At 56.3% G+C, this 18754-nt stretch overlaps 4 protein-coding genes across 4 annotated transcripts; 2 read left to right on the top strand and 2 right to left on the bottom strand.

Annotated features, from left to right (window-relative positions):
* Positions 1–1232: 1232 nt before the first annotated feature.
* VOLCADRAFT_104051 (uncharacterized protein) lies at positions 1233–6943 on the top strand. The gene is made up of 6 exons (XM_002948800.1): positions 1233–1447; positions 1596–1877; positions 3638–3813; positions 4080–4340; positions 4774–5181; positions 6747–6943. Exons 1-6 carry the CDS (start codon positions 1400–1402, stop codon positions 6889–6891), a joined length of 1320 nt encoding a protein of 439 aa, XP_002948846.1. The 5' UTR covers positions 1233–1399; the 3' UTR covers positions 6892–6943.
* Positions 6912–8578, bottom strand: eif6A (eukaryotic translation initiation factor 6). The gene has a single exon (XM_002948676.1). The coding sequence runs from the start codon at positions 8168–8170 to the stop codon at positions 7433–7435; it is 738 nt and encodes a 245-aa protein (XP_002948722.1). The 5' UTR covers positions 8171–8578; the 3' UTR covers positions 6912–7432.
* An 11-nt stretch (positions 8579–8589) lies between these two features.
* VOLCADRAFT_104049 (uncharacterized protein) lies at positions 8590–15918 on the top strand. Its single transcript, XM_002948799.1, has 9 exons — positions 8590–8937; positions 9258–9305; positions 9595–9735; positions 10084–10267; positions 11460–11600; positions 11937–12166; positions 12631–12726; positions 13506–13761; positions 14135–15918. The coding sequence occupies exons 1-9, from the start codon at positions 8767–8769 to the stop codon at positions 14671–14673; spliced, it is 1806 nt and encodes a 601-aa protein (XP_002948845.1). The 5' UTR covers positions 8590–8766; the 3' UTR covers positions 14674–15918.
* A 211-nt stretch (positions 15919–16129) lies between these two features.
* On the bottom strand, positions 16130–17620 carry VOLCADRAFT_80369 (uncharacterized protein; the record flags this gene model as incomplete). The annotated part of the gene is made up of 2 exons (XM_002948675.1): positions 16130–17083; positions 17394–17620. The coding sequence occupies 2 exons, from the start codon at positions 17618–17620 to the stop codon at positions 16873–16875; spliced, it is 438 nt and encodes a 145-aa protein (XP_002948721.1). The 3' UTR covers positions 16130–16872.
* Positions 17621–18754: the final 1134 nt, after the last annotated feature.

Genomic DNA, 18754 nt, shown 5'->3' with positions numbered 1-18754 from the left:
CTGTGACGGAAGAAAAAGGACGAGCTCAGTGCTTGGAGTTTTGTTGATGTGCCCTGTGGGAAAAAACGCTTTGGAAACGCTCGGGTGGATCTGTCGCGAAGGCTCATGTAATGCTATACACCGTACGGTCGCAGGGGAAAGGGAATGGTTTGAGGTTCATCTCTAAAAACGTGCCACGGCGCTCCCCTCTTATCGTTGACAGTCAGGACGTGCAAGGTGAGAGTGAAAGCTGCGATCCGAGGCATGGTAAATAAAAAATTTAAAAAAGCAAGGTGGTTTGTTTGGCTCTTGTGCTCCAAATTCACTGATGAGAGCAGTCGATTCCTGTTCAGTTGGGTGCCACGTGCGCCGTAACGTGCCTTTGGTGAAGAAGAGGTGCGGAAAAGGTGCGGCTTTGTTGTCCGATCGGAGCAGCGCGGTGAGCAGACCTTTAGGGGAGTTAAAGGCTGCGTTGCGTGCTAAGGGACGACCGGATCCAAAGTCAAAAACGGAGACAGGGTTGGTGGTGGCTTCATTCGCCGGGGTTGCTTTCTTTGTGCCGCCCGAGCGACAGTTGGGGGAACATTCAGAACCAGGACGCCATGGCGCCATGACGCATACACGTCCATAGAGGAGGTGTACAGTGTGACTTTGATCCTTTCTTGGTGATGAGGCGCCGAGGGGCGGCTAGGTGACAGGAGTTGAGGACATGTAGGGGAATGCTGCAGGTCCCGTTATGCGACCTCCTCTTGCACAGACACACACGCATGATGCGGTACCAGAAGCATGCCTGTGTGTCGGGGACATGGACAGGGTGCATGAGGCCAAAAACGTGATAGTACGAAAACCGGGATGGTACCTACGGAATCATCCTCTTTGTCGACGCCGTTTGGGAACGCTGAAGTTGTTAAATCATTAATTAAAAAAATTTACGCATCTCACTGTGCAAGGGCAGAGGTTCAAGTGCTGAGTCGGGTTTGGTCTTCCGGCAGAGGGTGGCAGTTAACGCCGAGGTCCCAAAGAACTGCGCCGTAATGATATGACACAGTAGAAATTCTGCTACCTGGATTTCGCAGGTACCGCCCTGAAAGATGCCCAAGCTTGCTATCCAGCTGCTTTGCGCTGGGGACGAGGGGCCCAAAGAAATTCATGACAGTTAATCCCACTGTGTCGTACAGAGCGGTAACGAACTTGCGAATCCTCTTCCGTCCACCAAAGTGGCTTTGTCTTGCTAAGTAGTTAGGGTGTAGTTAAAGGTGGGTCCATCTTTGGGTTTTGGTTAGTCTCCTCACGCGTCAGCCTAACACCCAATAAGAAGCCTTAATTGTAATACGCCGTGGGGAACTTTTTTTATATAGCATCTCTATGCATTAATACTTACTGGGACGTTTGGTGGGCTCCACGTCTCCAGAAGTAGAAAATGAACTCAAGCCCATCGGAGGACTCAAGCCCCGTATGGTCTACGAAGGTAATTTGAAATTGCGAAATCTACTGACTTTATTGTTAGTAAAAGCTGTTTTTCGTCGTCACCTTGGCGGTCTTGGAGCGCACTAATGCGCGTTAAGCAAGTTTTCTTGCAGTTTGAAAGGAATATATTAGTTTGTCGCTTTTCGCAGGAGACCACATCTGTTGCCGACGCCAGCACGTCAGGTCGCGGAGATGCGGGCCCTCTTATGCCGTCAGCAAACGGCCGCCCCAGCGCCTGCAGTATGGATGTAGCTCTATCTAGGTTCAGGTCTGGGGCATCCACGTTTCACACCTTGATCAGCGAACTAGTCGCAGCAACGGAGGCAGAACGCAAGGCGCTGGAGGAGGAGCGCAAAGCGTTGGAAGCAGAACGCCACGCGATGGAGCTCGAGCGCCAGCGGGTCCACACGATACTAAACGACGTGGAGCAGGTGACTTTGAGAGGGCCATGCCCGGGGGCTTGTTTGGGAACGTGTCTGCGCCTGCTGGGGACCGGGGACGTTCAAGCCTCACTTCGCGCTATACATAGGGTTATCCAATGGGACCTTAAGTTCCATGCCCGACACCGAAAAGGCGCTAGCTCTGCTTGTCCCCTGGTCGTTAAATCCTGGAGATCCCATGCCGTGGGGTGGAAGAAGCAGAACTTGGGGCCCTGCCGGGTTTGTGCAATTGGGGTGAGGTCATAGCACACAGCGGCATGGTTCTGAATCTCATCACTTCATCACTCGTCCGATACTCTGCCTAAAATAGTGTAAATACAATATCAGCCGGATCTCGCCTCCGTTGCCAGGCTCCTGCGAAGGTATGCGTATTTTCATTAACAGCGTCCTCGGCATTTCAAAGCTGTTCTCTCGGCATTTCGGAGGAGTCCTTCTGTAACCCAAGGCAGCTTTCCTGGGTAGGGAAACCCGCCGAGGCCGTCTTCTTCCGCAGTACTAATTCATGACTATTGTCTGGAAATACCAACAAGCGTGTGCACTTTCATCACAGCCCTGGCCTGCCGGCATTGATCTGGCTACAGCCAAAGGGCCCTTTACGCCGGCATCCGTGCTGCTGCTAAGCAACCCGGACCAGGCCGCTGAATCTCGCATCCGTGTGGCGCTCCTAGGCGTCGCTGAACGCGGCTCAAAGCTGGGTGCATTACAGCGGCTGGGTGCGTGCGCGACATGCTGTGCTGGCGCCATCGACGGGGATGAGAGGACGCATGAATCAGGGCCTGGGGCCGTCTCTGGGTTGACCCGCTCATCCCCGCGGTTAGGTCACCAGTGGGGAACCTGGGCATTGGGGAAAAGCCGTGAGGGAGGGAGGGATCGAACCCGGCTCTCTTTATTTCGGCAGCAGCTTGAATGTGCGTGCGTGCCTCCCCAGGCGCTAATCGTTCAGCAGAACGACTGTTGCACGCATGTCTGCAAGACATGGATACATGCACACGCAGACGATCCAGCTGCGGTCAAGCACTGGACTTGCGTTCGGGCCGCATTCGGTCAGGACTGCGGACTGTGCTGCTGCACCGGGCCTTGTCGCCAGTCCGCGTGATCCGAGGACATTCATTCCGTGCGTTTGGCCATGTGCCCTAGGCCTTACCTCTAATATCTGCCGTGCTGATCCGCTTCATAACTTTCTGGGCGACCGGGTTATCGCCGTTGTTCACAGCTCATGTGTGTGTGTGTGTGTGCGTGCGTGTGTGTTACATCCGCTGCTCGCAAAAGTAATAAGCCGTTCCGCCTTAACGAACCAAGAGGTTCCAACAGCTCATGAGCCGTGGTCTGCCCAGCGGTAGGCAGCCGACTCGTTCCAGTGCTGCTTTGTACGGAAAGCTTTTTAGGTGGTCACAACTACCAGGGGGGTCTGTGGCCCAATATCCTGGCGACCACTTGGTTACTGGCAGGTGACTCGAAACATTTCCTAGTGACACCACCTTCTTGAAGGGGATTATTTTCTCAGTAACCACTTGGTCACTAGTAACCATTTCTAAAAACACTGCCCATAGCCCCATTACTCACGGCGCTGCATGATTTTTTTTGCTGTGTACCTCCATTCACGCCGTTCAGGCTGGGTATAAAGCCGCCCGTGCGTAGCGTCCTACCTAACGCAACCACGCCACCACTCACCCCATCCGATTCACTACCGCCGTATGGCATCCTATCCAGCTCACCCCAACTCGCCGCAACCCAACCTGCGGTACCATCAGGTGACTCTCAACGTGGGAGGTCGCAAGTTCACCACCTCGGTCAACACGCTGCGCAATGCACCCAACCCGTCCCTCTTCAACGCCATGTTTAGTGGGCGTCACAAGCTTACCAAGGACGAGGAGGGCTGCTACTTCATCGACCGGGATGGCCGCCACTTCCACGACATCCTGAACTAGTGAGCCCGGAAAAGGGGGAGGAAGGGCTAGGTGATGGGATGGATGGGCGACGACGTAATGGCGGCTTTCGGAGCTTTTTGACGACTGTGGCTGCCCCGGCAGAAGCTATGGCATGGTTCTGGAGGGATCATCCCCTCAAGATGAAGAGTGGCGCCCCATTGCGGGGCGGTAGCTGCGTTCCATGTACCACTTCCTACCCTCCTTCCCAGAGACCACCCTGCTCTCACCTCCTCTGCGTGCCGTTGCTGCCTTCCCATATGCCTAGCCTCCGCGACGGCCACTTCAATTACCCGGGACCAGTACTGCCGCTCGCCGATGCGTCGGGGACGGCCGGCGGCAGCTCCTTCTCCACGCCAAGCCCCACCGCCGCCGACATCAAGTACCTTCTGGAGTTGCGCGCGGAGGCGAACTACTACGGCCTGACGGGCCTTATGGCGGCCATTGACCGCTTCCCACACGGCCTTACCCGGGTGGCGCGTGCAGCAGCGTTGAACATGGAGGACTCGTGGATGTGGGTCGGGGCCGGGTACGGAACTTAAGAAGCTGGGGTTTAACTAGGAAGTGTACTTTTGCCGGCCAGACGGCCGCGCGGAGTCTGTTGCACGGGCCTGTGATGGCGGTTTCGTGAGTACTAGGGCTGGGTCAGGGACCTGGAGTTGGGAGGGTGGCTTCTGAGGGGCTGGGAGGGCTGGGGAACGGCCGCAAAGGCGGCGCTAGGTTGACCGCCCGGCCCCGGCTACACCACACGGCCCGCTTTAGGAGAGGACGTTGGTTGCACCAGGGTAGACGCCCTGCTGCTGCTGCTACTACTACTACTGCTACTACTGCTGCTGCGACTGCTGCTGTTGCTACAGCTGCAATGGTTCCGCGTCCCAAATTTTCCGCCGCGGCGCATTACATCCCACCACCAGGCAACCCCTGCCCCCTGCCCGGTCTCCCCGTGTACAAATGCCCTTCAGGTACGAGGACGGGCAGGACGAGCTTGTATTTACGGTGGACAAGCCGGTACAGCTGCTTGGCGTTGGGTTGTGCGGCACGGAGGGCGGCCTGACAGTGGAAATGGAACTTTACGAGGTTGATCCCGAGGATTACAACCGCGAGCTCGCCACCTGCTGCTCTGTCGCCCAGTCGTTCACCAAGGCTGATGGTAGCGTGCTGCGGCTGATGTTTCCTGACCCTGCACCGCTGCAGCCAGGAAAGTACTACATGCTGTCGGCGCTGATTAAGGGCTCTGAATCATATTGCTGTGAGGAGTGCCTGGAGACGGTGATTGCGGGTGGCGTGACGGTGGCGTTTCAGCAGTGGGAGTCACCCAACGGGACTTCGGAGCAGCGAGGACAGTTTCCCGAGCTCTACATTCGAGTCCTGTGAGTTGAGGAGGACGAGGAGGAGGCGGAAGGAGGAGTGTTCTCCGCATCTGTCTAAGCTTGCGCCAGGATACCATCCAGGCTTGTGTCAGCTCGACAGCAACGGTATGGCATTCGGGTTTCTGGGTCGTTGCGGCAAGACCTGCAAGGACATGGATAGCGTTAGGGGTTTTGTCCGTTTTAGGAACTGGGCGCCAATCTAGGTTTTCTTGCCAATGCAACACGGAAGGGGAGGACACTGCGACATGCATGGCGGGGATCTTGCCGTTGAGTGGATCGGATTTGGAGCGAGGTGAGAACAAGTCATTGATGGGTCGATGTTATTGCAGCGTGTTTATTATGATTATGAGCTGTAAATGGTTCCAGGGGGCCTGCGTGAAGCCCCTCGAACCATGCATTGGCGCTGCTCGAGATGTCAGGCGCCTTGAGGGGTGTCAGCGGGTTGGAGGCCAAGGGTACGTGTAAGGGGCACAGTAATAGCACATCGAGTCAGGAGTCTGGGATCAGCCCATGCAATGGGTATCTCGTGAAAGCAAATCAGTAGATGCGGAACCCAGCGGACAGTAAGCAGTGAGGGCCGCGTGTCGTGTACGGCTCATCCATCATTGGCCCGCCCGTGTTCGTTCGTGCACTGTTCCATGGAATTAACCACCGATTGCAGGGGTGCACGGGGCTGGGTGGTTGGGTGGGTAAGGAAACCACATAATGGCGTTTGGCGTGCGAAGGAATTGGCGTCACGGTCCACCAATCATGCTGAAGCGGTAGGAGTCCACGCACAAGCAGCAGGCGGCAGCGGGATGTGCGTATTGAGGTTAGGATAGAAAGCTGAGTAGCTGTCGATATAGAACTTTCAGATTGCGAACAGGGAACCCACATTCCGCAGGCTGCGGGGACCTAGGCGCGGTTTGGTGCTCATTACCATACCATCGGGGGTACCAGAGGTTTTCTCGGTAGGTCTCATGCAACTGCTTTTTGTATACAGTTGTAAGTGGCCGGACTTCCCCACCCGTTGTGGTTACGGCATATGGTAATGTGCCTACAGTGAAGACAACATGTTTTACAACACAATATGTCGAACACAAATCTAGCATGCTACGTGGATGGTTCCTTCCGCTGCCAGAAGCCATAGACCTGACTTCGACTCATGTGCCCTGTGTACCCAGCAATCTCCAAAGCTGCGACTATGCCACACATCCGGGGCATCACATCACACATCTAGCTGCAATTGAGCCACAAGCCCATCCAGGGCAGTAATCGACAGCATAAGGCCAGGCCGTGTGGCTTCTTGAACCGAATCCATGGCGCTCGGCAGCAACGCACAAGTACCTAGCCTGGCATCTCATTCTTCACAAGGACAACTTAACTAAGGTAAGGTGGAGTGTAGGGTGGAGAGTGCCATTCCGTCTTCAACAACAATGGTGCCACAAGGCACTGCTGCTGCCTGGTTCCAGCAGACAAGAATTTTAACCTACCCACGTGGTCTCCTAGCCCTGCATCCCGAGTCCTGCCAGCCACCGCGCAACTCCATGTGCTATGCCAAGGGGATGTCGTGCTACCCCACGCAGATATTACCACCTTCAGACCAAGAGTGCCCTGTACCGGTTGCAACATATCACCCCGCGCCCCTACGTACCAACACCGATAAACCAAAGCTGCTACCATCAGCAAGTCCCATGGCCAAAAGGGCGCAGCCACACACCCCGCTCCTAGCTCATGCCAAATGTTCACTTCCGGCCTGATGAGCCGACGAACAGCTCCCAGCTGCTAGCCCCAAGTGCAATAAAGCTTCGAAGTAAAGCTCCGGAAACAGTGGAATATCGCCGCACTGATGGGCACGCCCACCATTGCCGACCCAAGAGCAATAAGGCTCCGCTGAAAATGTCCCGCGAGCAGCAGAATGTCGCTATATGCACGCGCACCCCGCGGATTGATGCACACGCCATATCTCGTCATAACCACGACAAACCGAAAGCTCTGGTGGGCGCCATGCGGGCAATGCACCTCTCCAATAGCTCTTAACAGCAGCGATACGTGGCTGCCCAGACTAGACCGGAACACCACCGGCAGTATCAGTGACTGCGTTAGAAGCCAGAGCCTGACATGCTTTACGTTATGCGCACGGAAACGGCCCCTGTCGCGTTATGCTGCCCTTACGCTGTATCTGTCTCGCAAACGCAAACTACCCCAACAGCCTTTTTGCACCCAACCGACAAACCCCCAACCCCTCTCCACGAGCCACGCCGCACGCAGCTCATGCCATGGTGTCGATGAGGCTGGCGCGGAGGTCGTTAACAATGTTCATAGGTTGTGCATCACGTAGCTTGAACACGCTCTCAATCACCGACAGCTCCGTAGACGTTGTGTCCAGGCCGCAGAAAGCCGCCCAATCGTTTGCCACCAAGCCCGCGCCAATGACGTCGCTGCCCCGGTTTACTGTGCCGGCAACTAGGGGAATCTGCAGCAGACTAGACAGCTCATCTAGGTCCTCAATGCTTGTTTTGGGGTGCACCAGGCCGCCCTGGTTCGTGAAGGCACAGTAACTGCCCACAAGGACGTTACCGGCAACGGTTTGGCGGAAGACCTCGACCCCGAGCACGTCGGCCACAATCTCCTCGGTCTCGCGGTCAATGTCGGGGTGGATGAGTGCGACATAGTCATTGCAGGCAATGCAATTGCCGAGAGCGGAGAGGCGCTCATCGATGCGTTGCACGACGACTTCGTCGGGAAGGCAGTTTCGTATGTGCGTCAGCTCCTGGTCGGAAGTGGTGTTGGGTAGGAGCAGGCCATTGCGGTTGCCCACCGTAAGCCGCCCGACTAGCCGGGTGCCAGCCACAGACGATTTAATGACGGGGACGTGGTCGCTAAGCTCGGCCTCAAATACACTGTAAAAGTTTTCTGCCCCGCCCAGCGCGCAGATGCAATAGGCATTGGTCAGCTTAGCAAACACGCCGACATCATTGCTATTCTCAAATTGACAGCGTGTCGCCATGGCGTAGGCTGCTCACGATGCTGTGCTTGCAAGGTGGCCTCCTTGTCGGCGGAGAGCTTGGCGGCTTGGCGGCAGCAGCAGTGCTGCTTCCCAACACCGATATCTGATGCTTAAAAGCCCTAAACCGTGGCGTCGGTGCGCTACCTTGAGCGGCTTAATTCTTAAGAGCAGTCGGAGTCGAAAGACAAGCTCGTATGGAGGCTTAAGGCATGTAACAGCGTTATATGCTGGCCACTATACTTCTTTGTGGTGAAAGGCCAATAGCTAATAACTAGAAGCCGGCATATGGCCTCATCACTTCGCCGAGAGAAGTTAAGTGGACTGTGCCGGACGAATGGCTGAACTTATGCAACACCCCAATCGAAAGTTTTCGGGTAATATAAGTTAACATGTCCCATAAGATTGGAGCTCACGGCTGTAGTCGACCTGCAGTATGGGGCTTCTGAAGATGTGTGATATGCCGGGTTGCCGGACTTTCAACTCGGAAACAAACGATCGACTCGCTCTAGTTGCACAGCGTTGCTATTGATAACTAATTATTACAAGGATCGGCTTACTATTACAGTAGGGTTCACCTTGGTCAGCAAACAAAGAAGATGGCTGCCAAAATTAAGGAGGGCCTAAGAGATATTACGCACGGGGTTGTCGAGCGCTTGAAAGGCGGGCCTAAGTATGCAGACAACCTGTTAGGCGAAAGTTTACAGGACCAACTCCGAAAGGCTACCGCCAAGGAACTCTTGGAGCCAAGCGAGGAGCTGGCCTCACAGGTAAGGTCATTAGAATATAACCTCGGATTTGTAATGTGTTTGTGGGAGGTGTTGTCCTTGTCCACAGGATAGCCTGGACGGACGTTGGTTGAGAGCTAGGTGGGGTGGTAGGGCTTGTCCTGTGAACCCATGTTACTACCTAGGGAGCTTTTTTTGCTTGCTGGTTCAGGTTGGGTGTAAGGTTGATAGGGTAGTGACGAGAACCCAGGGAGCTGTCAGGCCAAATCAGCGTGCGCTTTGGCACCCCGCAAGGTTTATAACTTCTACACACCTCGTGATGTTATGTAGAGTACGCGATAATGGGTCGAATGAACGTGCAGGTTGTCGACACCATTAACCTTGACATCGCAAACGGGAAGGACAGCAAGGTGAGCCGAAAGATGTCTCTCTTTCCCAGCCTTTCATAGCCAGCACATCCCCGTCAGTGGTGTTCTGTTGGTTTGGTGAGCTGGAGTGGATGACACCAACCGCGCGGCGTCGGATGGCACACCTTGGATTGCAACGCCAGCAAGGTCCTTACCAGTATCACAAGACTGGCCATCCCTGATGCCCATGCATGCGCCCAGGCATGCACGGATGCATGCATACGCCTACTCATCCACGAGCAGATTTAATTCCACACGGTTGCCTCCTGCAACCGCCGGGGTCTCCATGAAGCCACGAAGTCTACGCGTCAGCTTCCTGCCACCTCTGGGCCATACCGACCGCTGGATCCACGCGCTCCCCGGAAGAACGCATTTCCTCAGCGTCAGCACGGCCCAAATCATTCGACCCGGGCTGCATCTGGGAATCAACCTTGTGAGGCTCACCAAGCAGCAATGCACCGCAGTCTGACTTCATGGTCGAAGCTCGTCTCGGTCCTTGCACCTCCTCTACCACAACAATCATGCATCCGCGTAGCATATGCACGCGCACATGAGGCTGGAGCCTGACGGATGAAAAGTTTAGCCGTCCCAAGCGAAGAATGACCAATAAAGCCCGGATCCACGTCGCATATCGCCCTTGCCGCCGTTGAACTTCCCCCCGCTTTCCGGTTTACCTTCTCGCTGCCCTGCCGGACCCCATGGCGCCCCGCCAAAAGCCGCACCGCCATGCCGACCCACATCCCAACCATGCCCCTCGGCATGGCTCGATCCCTGCACGCAGGAGATCGTGGGTTTGCTCAAGAAGCGGCTGCGTACTGACAACCCGCACAAGCAATGGCTGGCGGTGTTGCTGGTGGGGCGGGTCATGCGGGACTGCTCCCCGGCATTGGACGCCTACCGGGAGGAGCTGCTGGAGGAGGTGGCCCGGGTCATGGCACGGCCGGCCAGACAGGATACAATTGCAGGTGGGTGCTGCGCCACTGCCTGCATTGCAGTGGGGTCATACCATATGGGATGGGCCCGGGAGAACGGGAAGTGCTTCTTGGTGGCTTACGAAAACGCAAAGAAAAACGCGGACCAGGACGCGACAGACTAGGTTACCATGAATGTGCGTATCCGTCGGTGTCAGTCTAAGAATATATTTTTTCGGAGAGCAACAGGAGCCAGAAGCAGCAGGAGCGGGAACAGCAGCAGCAGCAGCCGCTGCAGTGGAGCTGGCGGAATGGGGCGTCAGATTTCCGTGACGCTACTTTGGGGCGGCCGCAGCGTGGGGGAGCGCAGGGACCCATGCCGATTGCTCGCGCGAGACTCTAGCAGAACGCAACGTGGCGTGCGCTTTCTTCGTTCACGAGTCCGCCGCATCATGAGTGTCCGCTGTATCTGACTGCATCGCGGGAGGGTGCTTGCCGGTGCGGGGCCCCGGTCAGCTTTTGCCTGGCTGAGAAGCGTCCAGGGGAAGTGCATGGCGTGCGTAGCGTTCGCCTGTGGACTATGGAATGCGGTTGGGTTGGGGCGGTGGATCTGGGTTAGAGTGAGATTCGGGACCCTTGGGTCGCTGATTTGGGGAGCGCTGACTTTGGGAGGAGGGGGAGGTGGGGGGAGAGGATGGTCCTGGCATGCGTTAAACCGTTGCTGCGATGATGGTTTATCCTCGGTGGGGCTTTGGCGGTGGATTTTGGTTTTTAGCACAGGGTAGGGTTGGGTTGGATTCCGGCACGAGGGCGGTGGCTTTGCCGGTCATCCTTTTGCCATGGCCGCGCATTTCCTCGCTAGGCTGTAGGGCCTGTCACATGCAAGGCATTCCTCGCAGCGGGCCGAGGCTCACGGCCCCCTTAGCGGAAAGGCAACGGACCAGAGGCATCAGTAACTGTATCGGGCAAGTGGCAGCTGTAGCAGCAGCAGCAGCAGCAGCAGCTTGAAAACATCAGCAACGTCACCAGGCCACCTGGGGCAACGGCAGCTGCTCGAGGGAGGGGCGTCAACCGGTTCAGGACCAGGAGGCTGTCCCCTGGCTTGTGTGCTTCCTCGCCTTCGTCCCCCCTGCCGCCAACATCCCATTCGCCTGACGCTCCATATTCCTCCTCCCCTATCTCTTCTATCGCCGCTGCCGCCCAACGCGGCCCGCCACACCCGCCCAACCTCGGCTGTCCCTTGCAGCCAAGGACACGCGGCAAGCGGCGAAGGAGCTGCTCAGGTCGTACGGCAGGGCGGGCACAAGCGCCTTCCGCGCCGCCACGCGGTCAACGATAGAAAACGGCAACATGTCGGCCGAGTACGCCGCGGCGATTAACGCGGCGGGTGGGTGACGAAGTACCCGGAGGTGCATGTGTGCTTGTGTGCTTGCTTTGTGTAAAATGGGCCGTGTGCTCTCTGAGCGATATGAGTGAACAAGAAAGGAAAGCCAGGAATGATCTGCGACACACGCATCCATATCGGCAATTGATGTTTTTTTTGCCTAACAACACTAATTTTTTGCATTTGATTTCCCCCCTCCCCTTACCTGTTTTTTGTCTCTACGACCGCTGAGCAACGCAACCCCAGGGCAGTTTCGCACAGTTGCTGATGTTCCTTATCCTGATTTCGATTGTGGAGCATGCAACATGCGTAATGCTTCCCATCCACTCGCGCACGCAGTCGCTCGAGAGGCGGTGATCGTGGTGGAGGAGGTCAAGGCGATGATCGAGCAGGCCCGAGCGAACACGGAGCTGCTCAGCGAGATGCTGGTGGCGCAAGGGGGACAAGGGGGGCCCCCGGGTGGGCAGCAGCAGCTGCCGCAGCTGCCGCAAGGTGGGGCCGGCACCTCCGCGTCCGGTCCCGCGGCTGACGACTTCGAAAACGAGCTCACTCGCGAGCTGGTCACTGAGGTATGTAGGCGGTTGGCTCCGGCTGTCGGATGGAGTGTGTGATCCGGTATCTGTATGTATGTATATTAATCGGACTTTTGACGGGAAGGCGCACGCCTCCAGCCTGTTACATTTACATGTCACACGGCACGCAATCTTAATTTACTCGCAATCTCACCTCGTCGTGAGAGGACTAGGCCGGAACCGACGAGGGGGTTATCAACACCTCTGACGCGGCACTCGATCCGACTTGAGTTCCGCCAGCCCATGAGGGCGCTTATGTGAATATCCTCAATCATTCACATTCACATTCCATGCTCCCTCACCTGCTGCTGCTCCCTGCCTCATTTCCGTCCTGCCCGCCCTCTCCCTCTCCCCTCCCTCCCGTCCTCTGTGTATTGGTGTTTAAACTCCATCTGAATGAATTTCACCAAATCAAAAAGGTTCGTGAGTTGCGCAGTCTCTTCGACGCCTACTTGGAGCAGCTGCAGTCCATGAGCGGCGAACCCCAGGTGGAGGAAATCACCATGAAGGCCCTGGAGGCGGTCGATATGTTGGATGGCGCTCTGGCGCTGCAGAAGGTGTGGAGCAAAAGGGGGAGGCTAAGGAGCGGGGAGGGGGGTTACGGAGAAGCCGGCAGCGCTGCAGCGGGGATATGGATCCGGGGCTGACAGGCGGAGGGAGGACAGGGGGAGAGAGGGAGGGGAGGGGAAGGGAGGAAATCAGACGATGCAAGAGGCAGACGATCAACTGCTGCCGCCAAAGCTCCCAGCGTTGAGAATCCCAACGCGATGACGAAACTGCGTGGAACTCCGGAAGCTCCCGAAGCTCAGCGGAACAGACTTGGGGAAGGAGGGAGGGGGAGTGTGCGGTTCGGACTGGCTGGAGGGGGGGTTACAGGATTACAGGGTGCTGCGAGGAGCAGCAGAGTGGGCAAGGGGCAGCCTCGAAGGGGCAGCGAAACGTGTGGAGTGGAGGGAGGGAAGGGGTGGGGAAGGTGGCAGACTGCGGAATGGAATGTGGCGAGTTTGCTGTGCTGTGCTGTGCTGTGCTGTGCTGTGCTGTGCTGTGCTCTGTCAATTGCGGTGGTGGGACCAATGAAGCAAAGTGGCACAGAGCAGCGGACGCACGCACGCGCGCTCTACCGGCAGCGTGCCGAACTAAGCGGGGAGATGCTGGGTGGTTTTCTTCACAACACTCGAAGTGCCAAGCACCCATTAACCCCTCACGTACACAAGGTGACTGCATGCGACGTGCGTTGCAGAACAGTTTCCCCCCTTATCTCTTCCCCTCTCCCCTTTTCCTTCTAGTACATCCTACTTTCTTTTTACGATACCTTTATGACCCCCTCCCGCCACAGGACGTGGCCTCCAATCAACGAGAGATCGAGCAGCAGGCCACCGGCGCAGCAACTGGCGCAATTGGTGTCACTCGCGCCTCAGGCGTAGCCGTCACCACCAGCCGCGTCGTGCCATCCGGGGACCTCATCATGCTGGACGACTTCTCCGATGCGATGCTGCCGCAGCCGCCAGCGGTGCTGGGCGGAAACCCGGCGGCGGCGACGCCGCCGGCGGCACTGGCGGCGGTGGCATCGGCGGAGAAGGCTCTTCCCTCCGGTGGGTCTCCCGGAGCCCTTGGGCCCGACTTAGGTTTCGAGGTTGGGCGTTGTTGGGGCGCCGGAGCAGGGGCGCCCGCCGGGGCGGGGCGGGGGAAAGCGTGCGTCATTTGTTGGGGTTTCTAGGTGCGGATGGATGATTAGAGGTGCAATCTGTGTTTGTGGTCTCCTGTAAAATGGACCGGGACACAGGTAGAAGGGAGGAAGAGGTCGTTCCCGGTTGGTTGGTTGAAAGCGGCGGTTGTAAAACAACTGCCAAGGCCGTTTCCGACGCGCTTTGACTGCGTGCGTTATGCCCATGCCCCTCTTCCTCCCGCTCCTCCCTTCCTTGGAAATTTGGATTGGATTTGGAAATTGTCATTTCCCGCAAGCAGATCCGTTCGCAGCTTTGGATCCAGTGGCCGTACAGGCTGTGCTGTCACCCGGGACTGCTCAGACACAACCGCCTCAAGCACCCCAGTCGGCCGTCGCGGCCGGCCAACCGCCGTACACCAGTACGTACGGATCGTACCCGCAGCAAGTACAGCAGCCCCAGCCTCAGCCCCAGCAATACGCCTACACGTCACCGCAGCAGCAATCGTACGGGATGTACGGCATGGCGGCGGCGGCCACAGCGGTGGCAGCAACGAACGCGAACAATCCCTTCGCCGCACCTGCCGTACCGTCATTGCCGTTTGGCGGCGCCGCGCAGCCTTCGCCGTCATCGTCGGCAGCGACGGTGTCCCCGTCAACCGGCGGCAACCCCTTCGATCAGGCCGCGAATGCTACCAGCACCGCCGCCGCTGCGGGAAACCCTTTTGGATTGCTGGCGGCGCCCAGCGGCGGCAGCCACTCCTCAACCATGGACTCGGAATGGGCCATGTTCTTTGCGAATCGGACTGCCGGCGCCGCGCCAGCTACCCAGCAGCGTTAGCAGCGCTGGTTTCTGCATAGTTCCCGTCATTCCTGTCATGTATACAGCCTATAAAGCCAAGTTTATCATGACCGATTGCATCGCGCAAAGCCATGTATACCAACCAATTGCACCTGGATACGAAGAACTGGAAGAAGCGATAAAACTTTGGGCAGGTCGCTTGGAGTGGGGCATGTCTCTATGTGGGGTAGAAGTTGAATGGGAGGGGTCCGTCACCGCTGTCAACGTTAAGAGCCATCCATGCAGGCGCGTCCCCGCGGCGTCTGGCGGTCTGGGGTGTGTGTGGCACAGTGGTATTGTATGTATGTATGCATGTATGTATGTATGTAGTTTGTGCTGAAAGGACTGATGTGTGTACGGAGGTTGCTGCACCAGCGCCTGCCGTGGTAAAAAGAAACACGTAACAACCTGCAATTGCAATTCGAGCCAAGGCCGCGGGAAAAGCATTTAGCGGGGCGAGTGGCAAGCTGCTGAGGGCCGCACGCATGTGCAAAGGTTTTGGATTTTGGAAGGCACCCATATGTTTTAAAGTGATACTGTGGTGCAACGGGCTGCGTGTGGGAAGCTGCATCTCGGCGCCTCTCCCTTTCTTGACTATGTTAGCAAAGCTTAGCTGTAAGAGCAAAAAAACGCGGAAAAGAGTTGCAGAAAGTGTTGCTGTGTGGCTTTTGGAGCGGCGGTGGGAACACGTTGCGCTACCGCAGTGGGCAGTGGGCAGGGTCTGATGCGCCTCATCTTCCGATGTGCACACACACGCACGCACACGCGGCAGAGGTACGCAGAGGGATGTGGTGTGTAGTGCCGTCAAGGATAGTGAAGGGCCATACGCTGGAGTGGCGCATATTAGGGCCATGGCTTGTGGTGCGGTGTGGTGCTGTTTCGGTGATAGCGGAAGATGTCCAGGGTACGCTTCCTTAAGATACGTTATTACACATGCGGGCCGCGAGGATTTTTCATATTTGTTCATGGCTGAGCTGGGTTGGAGTGAGGAGCTGAGGAAGGCCTTGACGTGCTTGGCACGCGGCAGCTTCCCATGCGGTCTGTATGCAGCGATGTGGCCGGAGGAAGAGGCGAGGAGGCATATGTGGATGCGGGGTCTGTATCCGGTAAATGTTTGGGACGAGCACAGAAACCTGAGCTTGCCTTTCTTTGCATGGTCGGCTTGGATGGCGCGGGAGCGATGTACCTCTCCTGTTGTGAAGGATATATCGCCGACGGATTTATGAGTGTGGTGATGACATAGGGTTGTGGCTTCACCCCTGGCCTTCTTTCTGCCTTCCCGTATTTGTTTCGGGGCATATTGATCCGTTGATGTACCCGATTCGTCCGACACTACCCAAAGTCAAATTTAGGTGCTCGGTTTCAGCGCCAACCAGCACCGCCACCATCCAGTAGAATTGGCCGGATCACGGGCGGCGTCAGCTCAACTACTGGTGGGGCCCCAACCCCCCTATGTCCGAGGTACTTCACCTTACACGCCGGGCAAGGGACGCATCACTTCTTACCCCCTTGTTCACGAGGAGCCGCCATTTTTTCCCTAGTTAGAGGTCGAATAGAGATAGATCCAGAAGCGTACTAGCAAGGCATTCCCGAAGGTGTAAAGGGTGATTTACCGCCAACTCCCAACGCCGATTCCCAGTGCACGCAGTACGCCAGAACGCTGTTCACATCTTTCTTCCACCCTGCCCCGGAAATAACCGACAGGTCACACCTCCAACAGTACTTTTATTAACCAAATCCGCACTCGTGTAAGACCTGCGGCTGGCCCAGCTTCCGGAGCAGGCCAGTCCGGGATATACTTGTCTAATCGGTGTGGCCCTCTACCTGAGGGCCTGATCACCAGAACTGGCATAAGTTCTCCTCCGCTGTCATCGTCGTTATCCTCCTCACCAACATCAACAGCCGCAGTGGAATTGAATCATCGCCTAAATTATGCCTGGTCATGCTCAATATCCATTAGGCCATGGGGGCTCCTTTTGGTTAGAGGTCTCTCGGCCTCAGCTAGAATCCAGGCCCGTTGCTTCTTCCATAAAACCCTAAGGTCCTATACGCCGAAAGAGAATCTAAGATAATCTTAAGATCTTCTACGTCTAGTTATCCTGCCTCCTTATCCCTTGTCCCTCGTCGCTCACCCATGACCCCCCACTGCCCATCATGTGTCCGTCAGAGTCCGTGGCTTTCTATGTCCCTGCCAGCTTCCTACGGTTTCTGGCCCCCCGTTGCGCCGGGTTCCCCGGGCGGGGACGGCATCTCCCCCTCAGCCAGCTTGCCGATGCAGTACTCCTCCACGAGCACGTAGGTGGTAATCGGGTGCTGCGGCCCGTGGAATCCCTCCGTGGCGTCACCGCCAATGTTGTTTAAAATGGATTCGCCGCCAGGATGCTCGTCCACGTAATCTGTGATGTCGTACCTGGGCGACGTATGATGGACAATGAGCGGGGGAGAAGGGGGGTTGGGCCGTGGTTGGTGGAGCTCAGTAGCGCACAGCCTAGTAGGCGTGAGTCTGGTAGACTCCGACCTGTAGGCAGCGCTGAGAGCTAAGTCCGAACTCCTAGGACTCCTGGATTGAAGCAATGCGTGTCGTGAGGACCCCGACTGTTCCACCTCCATGTGCTCCTCTTATGTCCAACAATCCATGGGCCCGCTGGCGGCAACGCCCATGGCTACTAGGACCCGCCACTGCCCGTTAACAACATATTTAAGACCCGGTCGCCACCTACACGCGGTATTCCTTCGTTTCCTTGTGCTGGACGATGATCCAGGCATCATCCCGCTTGTTGTGTTTGGCAACCTGCTCCAGGGTGTAGATGCCAAACTCGCGGGGTTGCTTCTTTTTGGGGTCCAGCTGCTCCAGCTGCTTTACATAACTTCTAGTTTGCCGTAATATAATGGAGGCTACTAAAGCTATACCTACGGCTGCTATGATTAGAATCTGTGTAAGTTCCATAATGGCCCACCCCAACGATGCTCACACTCGGAACCCGTGCACCTGGAGCGCAAAACGCGGAGTCCGGCAAACTCACTTTCCTGCACATTGGCGATCACGATCAATAATGGCAAATGGGAGGAGCTTGCAGCTGTGCAGTACGATGCGGATTTGCCGTACCCATTCAAGCAAAGCAAACAAGAGCCGTGCAAGTCCTGGCAAATTTTTTAATTTGTAAAAGAACGTGGCGTGCACGTAGAAGCCTGTAACACAAAATGCCCGTCCGTGTTTTGTTTCTTGAAGTCCGGGAGCTGTCCTTTAAGACGGCTACTATAAAATCATTTCGGATTTACAGTTCGTGAGCTACACGCCCTGAGTGTTTAATAGGCTGTATGGCAGGTCAAAACGAATGCTTATGAATTGATCGCTAAAGGCCGGGGCCTGCCGCCGATGTATAGCAGCTTATGTATTATCACACGTGGAAAGTTGCTAAAGAGCACCATGGATAAGGTGAATGAGATGATCCCTGCCAGCCCACCCTTGCCAAGCGCAACACAAACACACGGTGCCAGTAGTACGACCTGATGAGGATTAATTGTCGACTGCATGATTGTGGCCTCATATTTTATAAAAATATAACGCGCTTCTCAGCGCACACAGTCTTTAGCTCACAAAAGGTGACGGTAGCACGAGCGAAGCTTATTGTTGTGCCAGTTTTTTCAGGAGCTAGAAATAGTGCCCAGGTGTGCCAGCATCTCGTGCAACCACAGAGGCATTGGTGTTGAGGTACATGATGCCCGGTCAGTCTACCTGCTGCCCTATGCAAATGTGGTAGTTGGTTCCGGTGCTGGATCGGATCCCTCGTCCTTACTTATCCGATTGACTGCTGAGTTGGTACAAGAGACTACGTGCTTGCCATTCCCTCGGTCTGATGTGCAGTGAGGTCGTGGTTGTGCTGAACCGACTAGATGTCCTTAAAACGCTCTGGAAATCACTTGTGCTTTCAATTCACTTCAGCTCATTGGGCTGGAGTCGGATACTTGGGGGAGTGTCATTGCCAAGGAAGCAGGAACGGTTCAAAGTAGGCAGGAGGGCGTGGGGAGGGTGAAAGCTGTTGATCAAGGGCGCTCACTCCTTGGCTAGCAGCTTTTTACT

The sequence above is a fragment of the Volvox carteri genome (genome assembly GCF_000143455.1).
Source record: "Volvox carteri f. nagariensis unplaced genomic scaffold VOLCAscaffold_11, whole genome shotgun sequence".
Taxonomy (NCBI): domain Eukaryota; kingdom Viridiplantae; phylum Chlorophyta; class Chlorophyceae; order Chlamydomonadales; family Volvocaceae; genus Volvox; species Volvox carteri.
The sequence above is the reverse complement of the archived record's forward strand: the minus strand, read 5'-3'. Positions and strand labels throughout refer to the sequence as shown.

Coding starts and splice junctions, on each gene's coding strand:
- VOLCADRAFT_104049 (XM_002948799.1), top strand. CDS start 8,767: ATGGCTGCCAAAATTAAGGAGGGCCTAAGAGATATTACGCACGGGGTT. Junction 8,938..9,257: donor GCGAGGAGCTGGCCTCACAG/GTAAGGTCATTA, acceptor ATGAACGTGCAG/GTTGTCGACACCATTAACCT. Junction 12,167..12,630: donor CTCGCGAGCTGGTCACTGAG/GTATGTAGGCGG, acceptor TACTTGGAGCAG/CTGCAGTCCATGAGCGGCGA.
- eif6A (XM_002948676.1), bottom strand. CDS start 8,170: ATGGCGACACGCTGTCAATTTGAGAATAGCAATGATGTCGGCGTGTTT.
- VOLCADRAFT_104051 (XM_002948800.1), top strand. CDS start 1,400: ATGAACTCAAGCCCATCGGAGGACTCAAGCCCCGTATGGTCTACGAAG. Junction 1,448..1,595: donor GCCCCGTATGGTCTACGAAG/GTAATTTGAAAT, acceptor CGCTTTTCGCAG/GAGACCACATCTGTTGCCGA. Junction 3,814..4,079: donor TTCCACGACATCCTGAACTA/GTGAGCCCGGAA, acceptor CCATATGCCTAG/CCTCCGCGACGGCCACTTCA.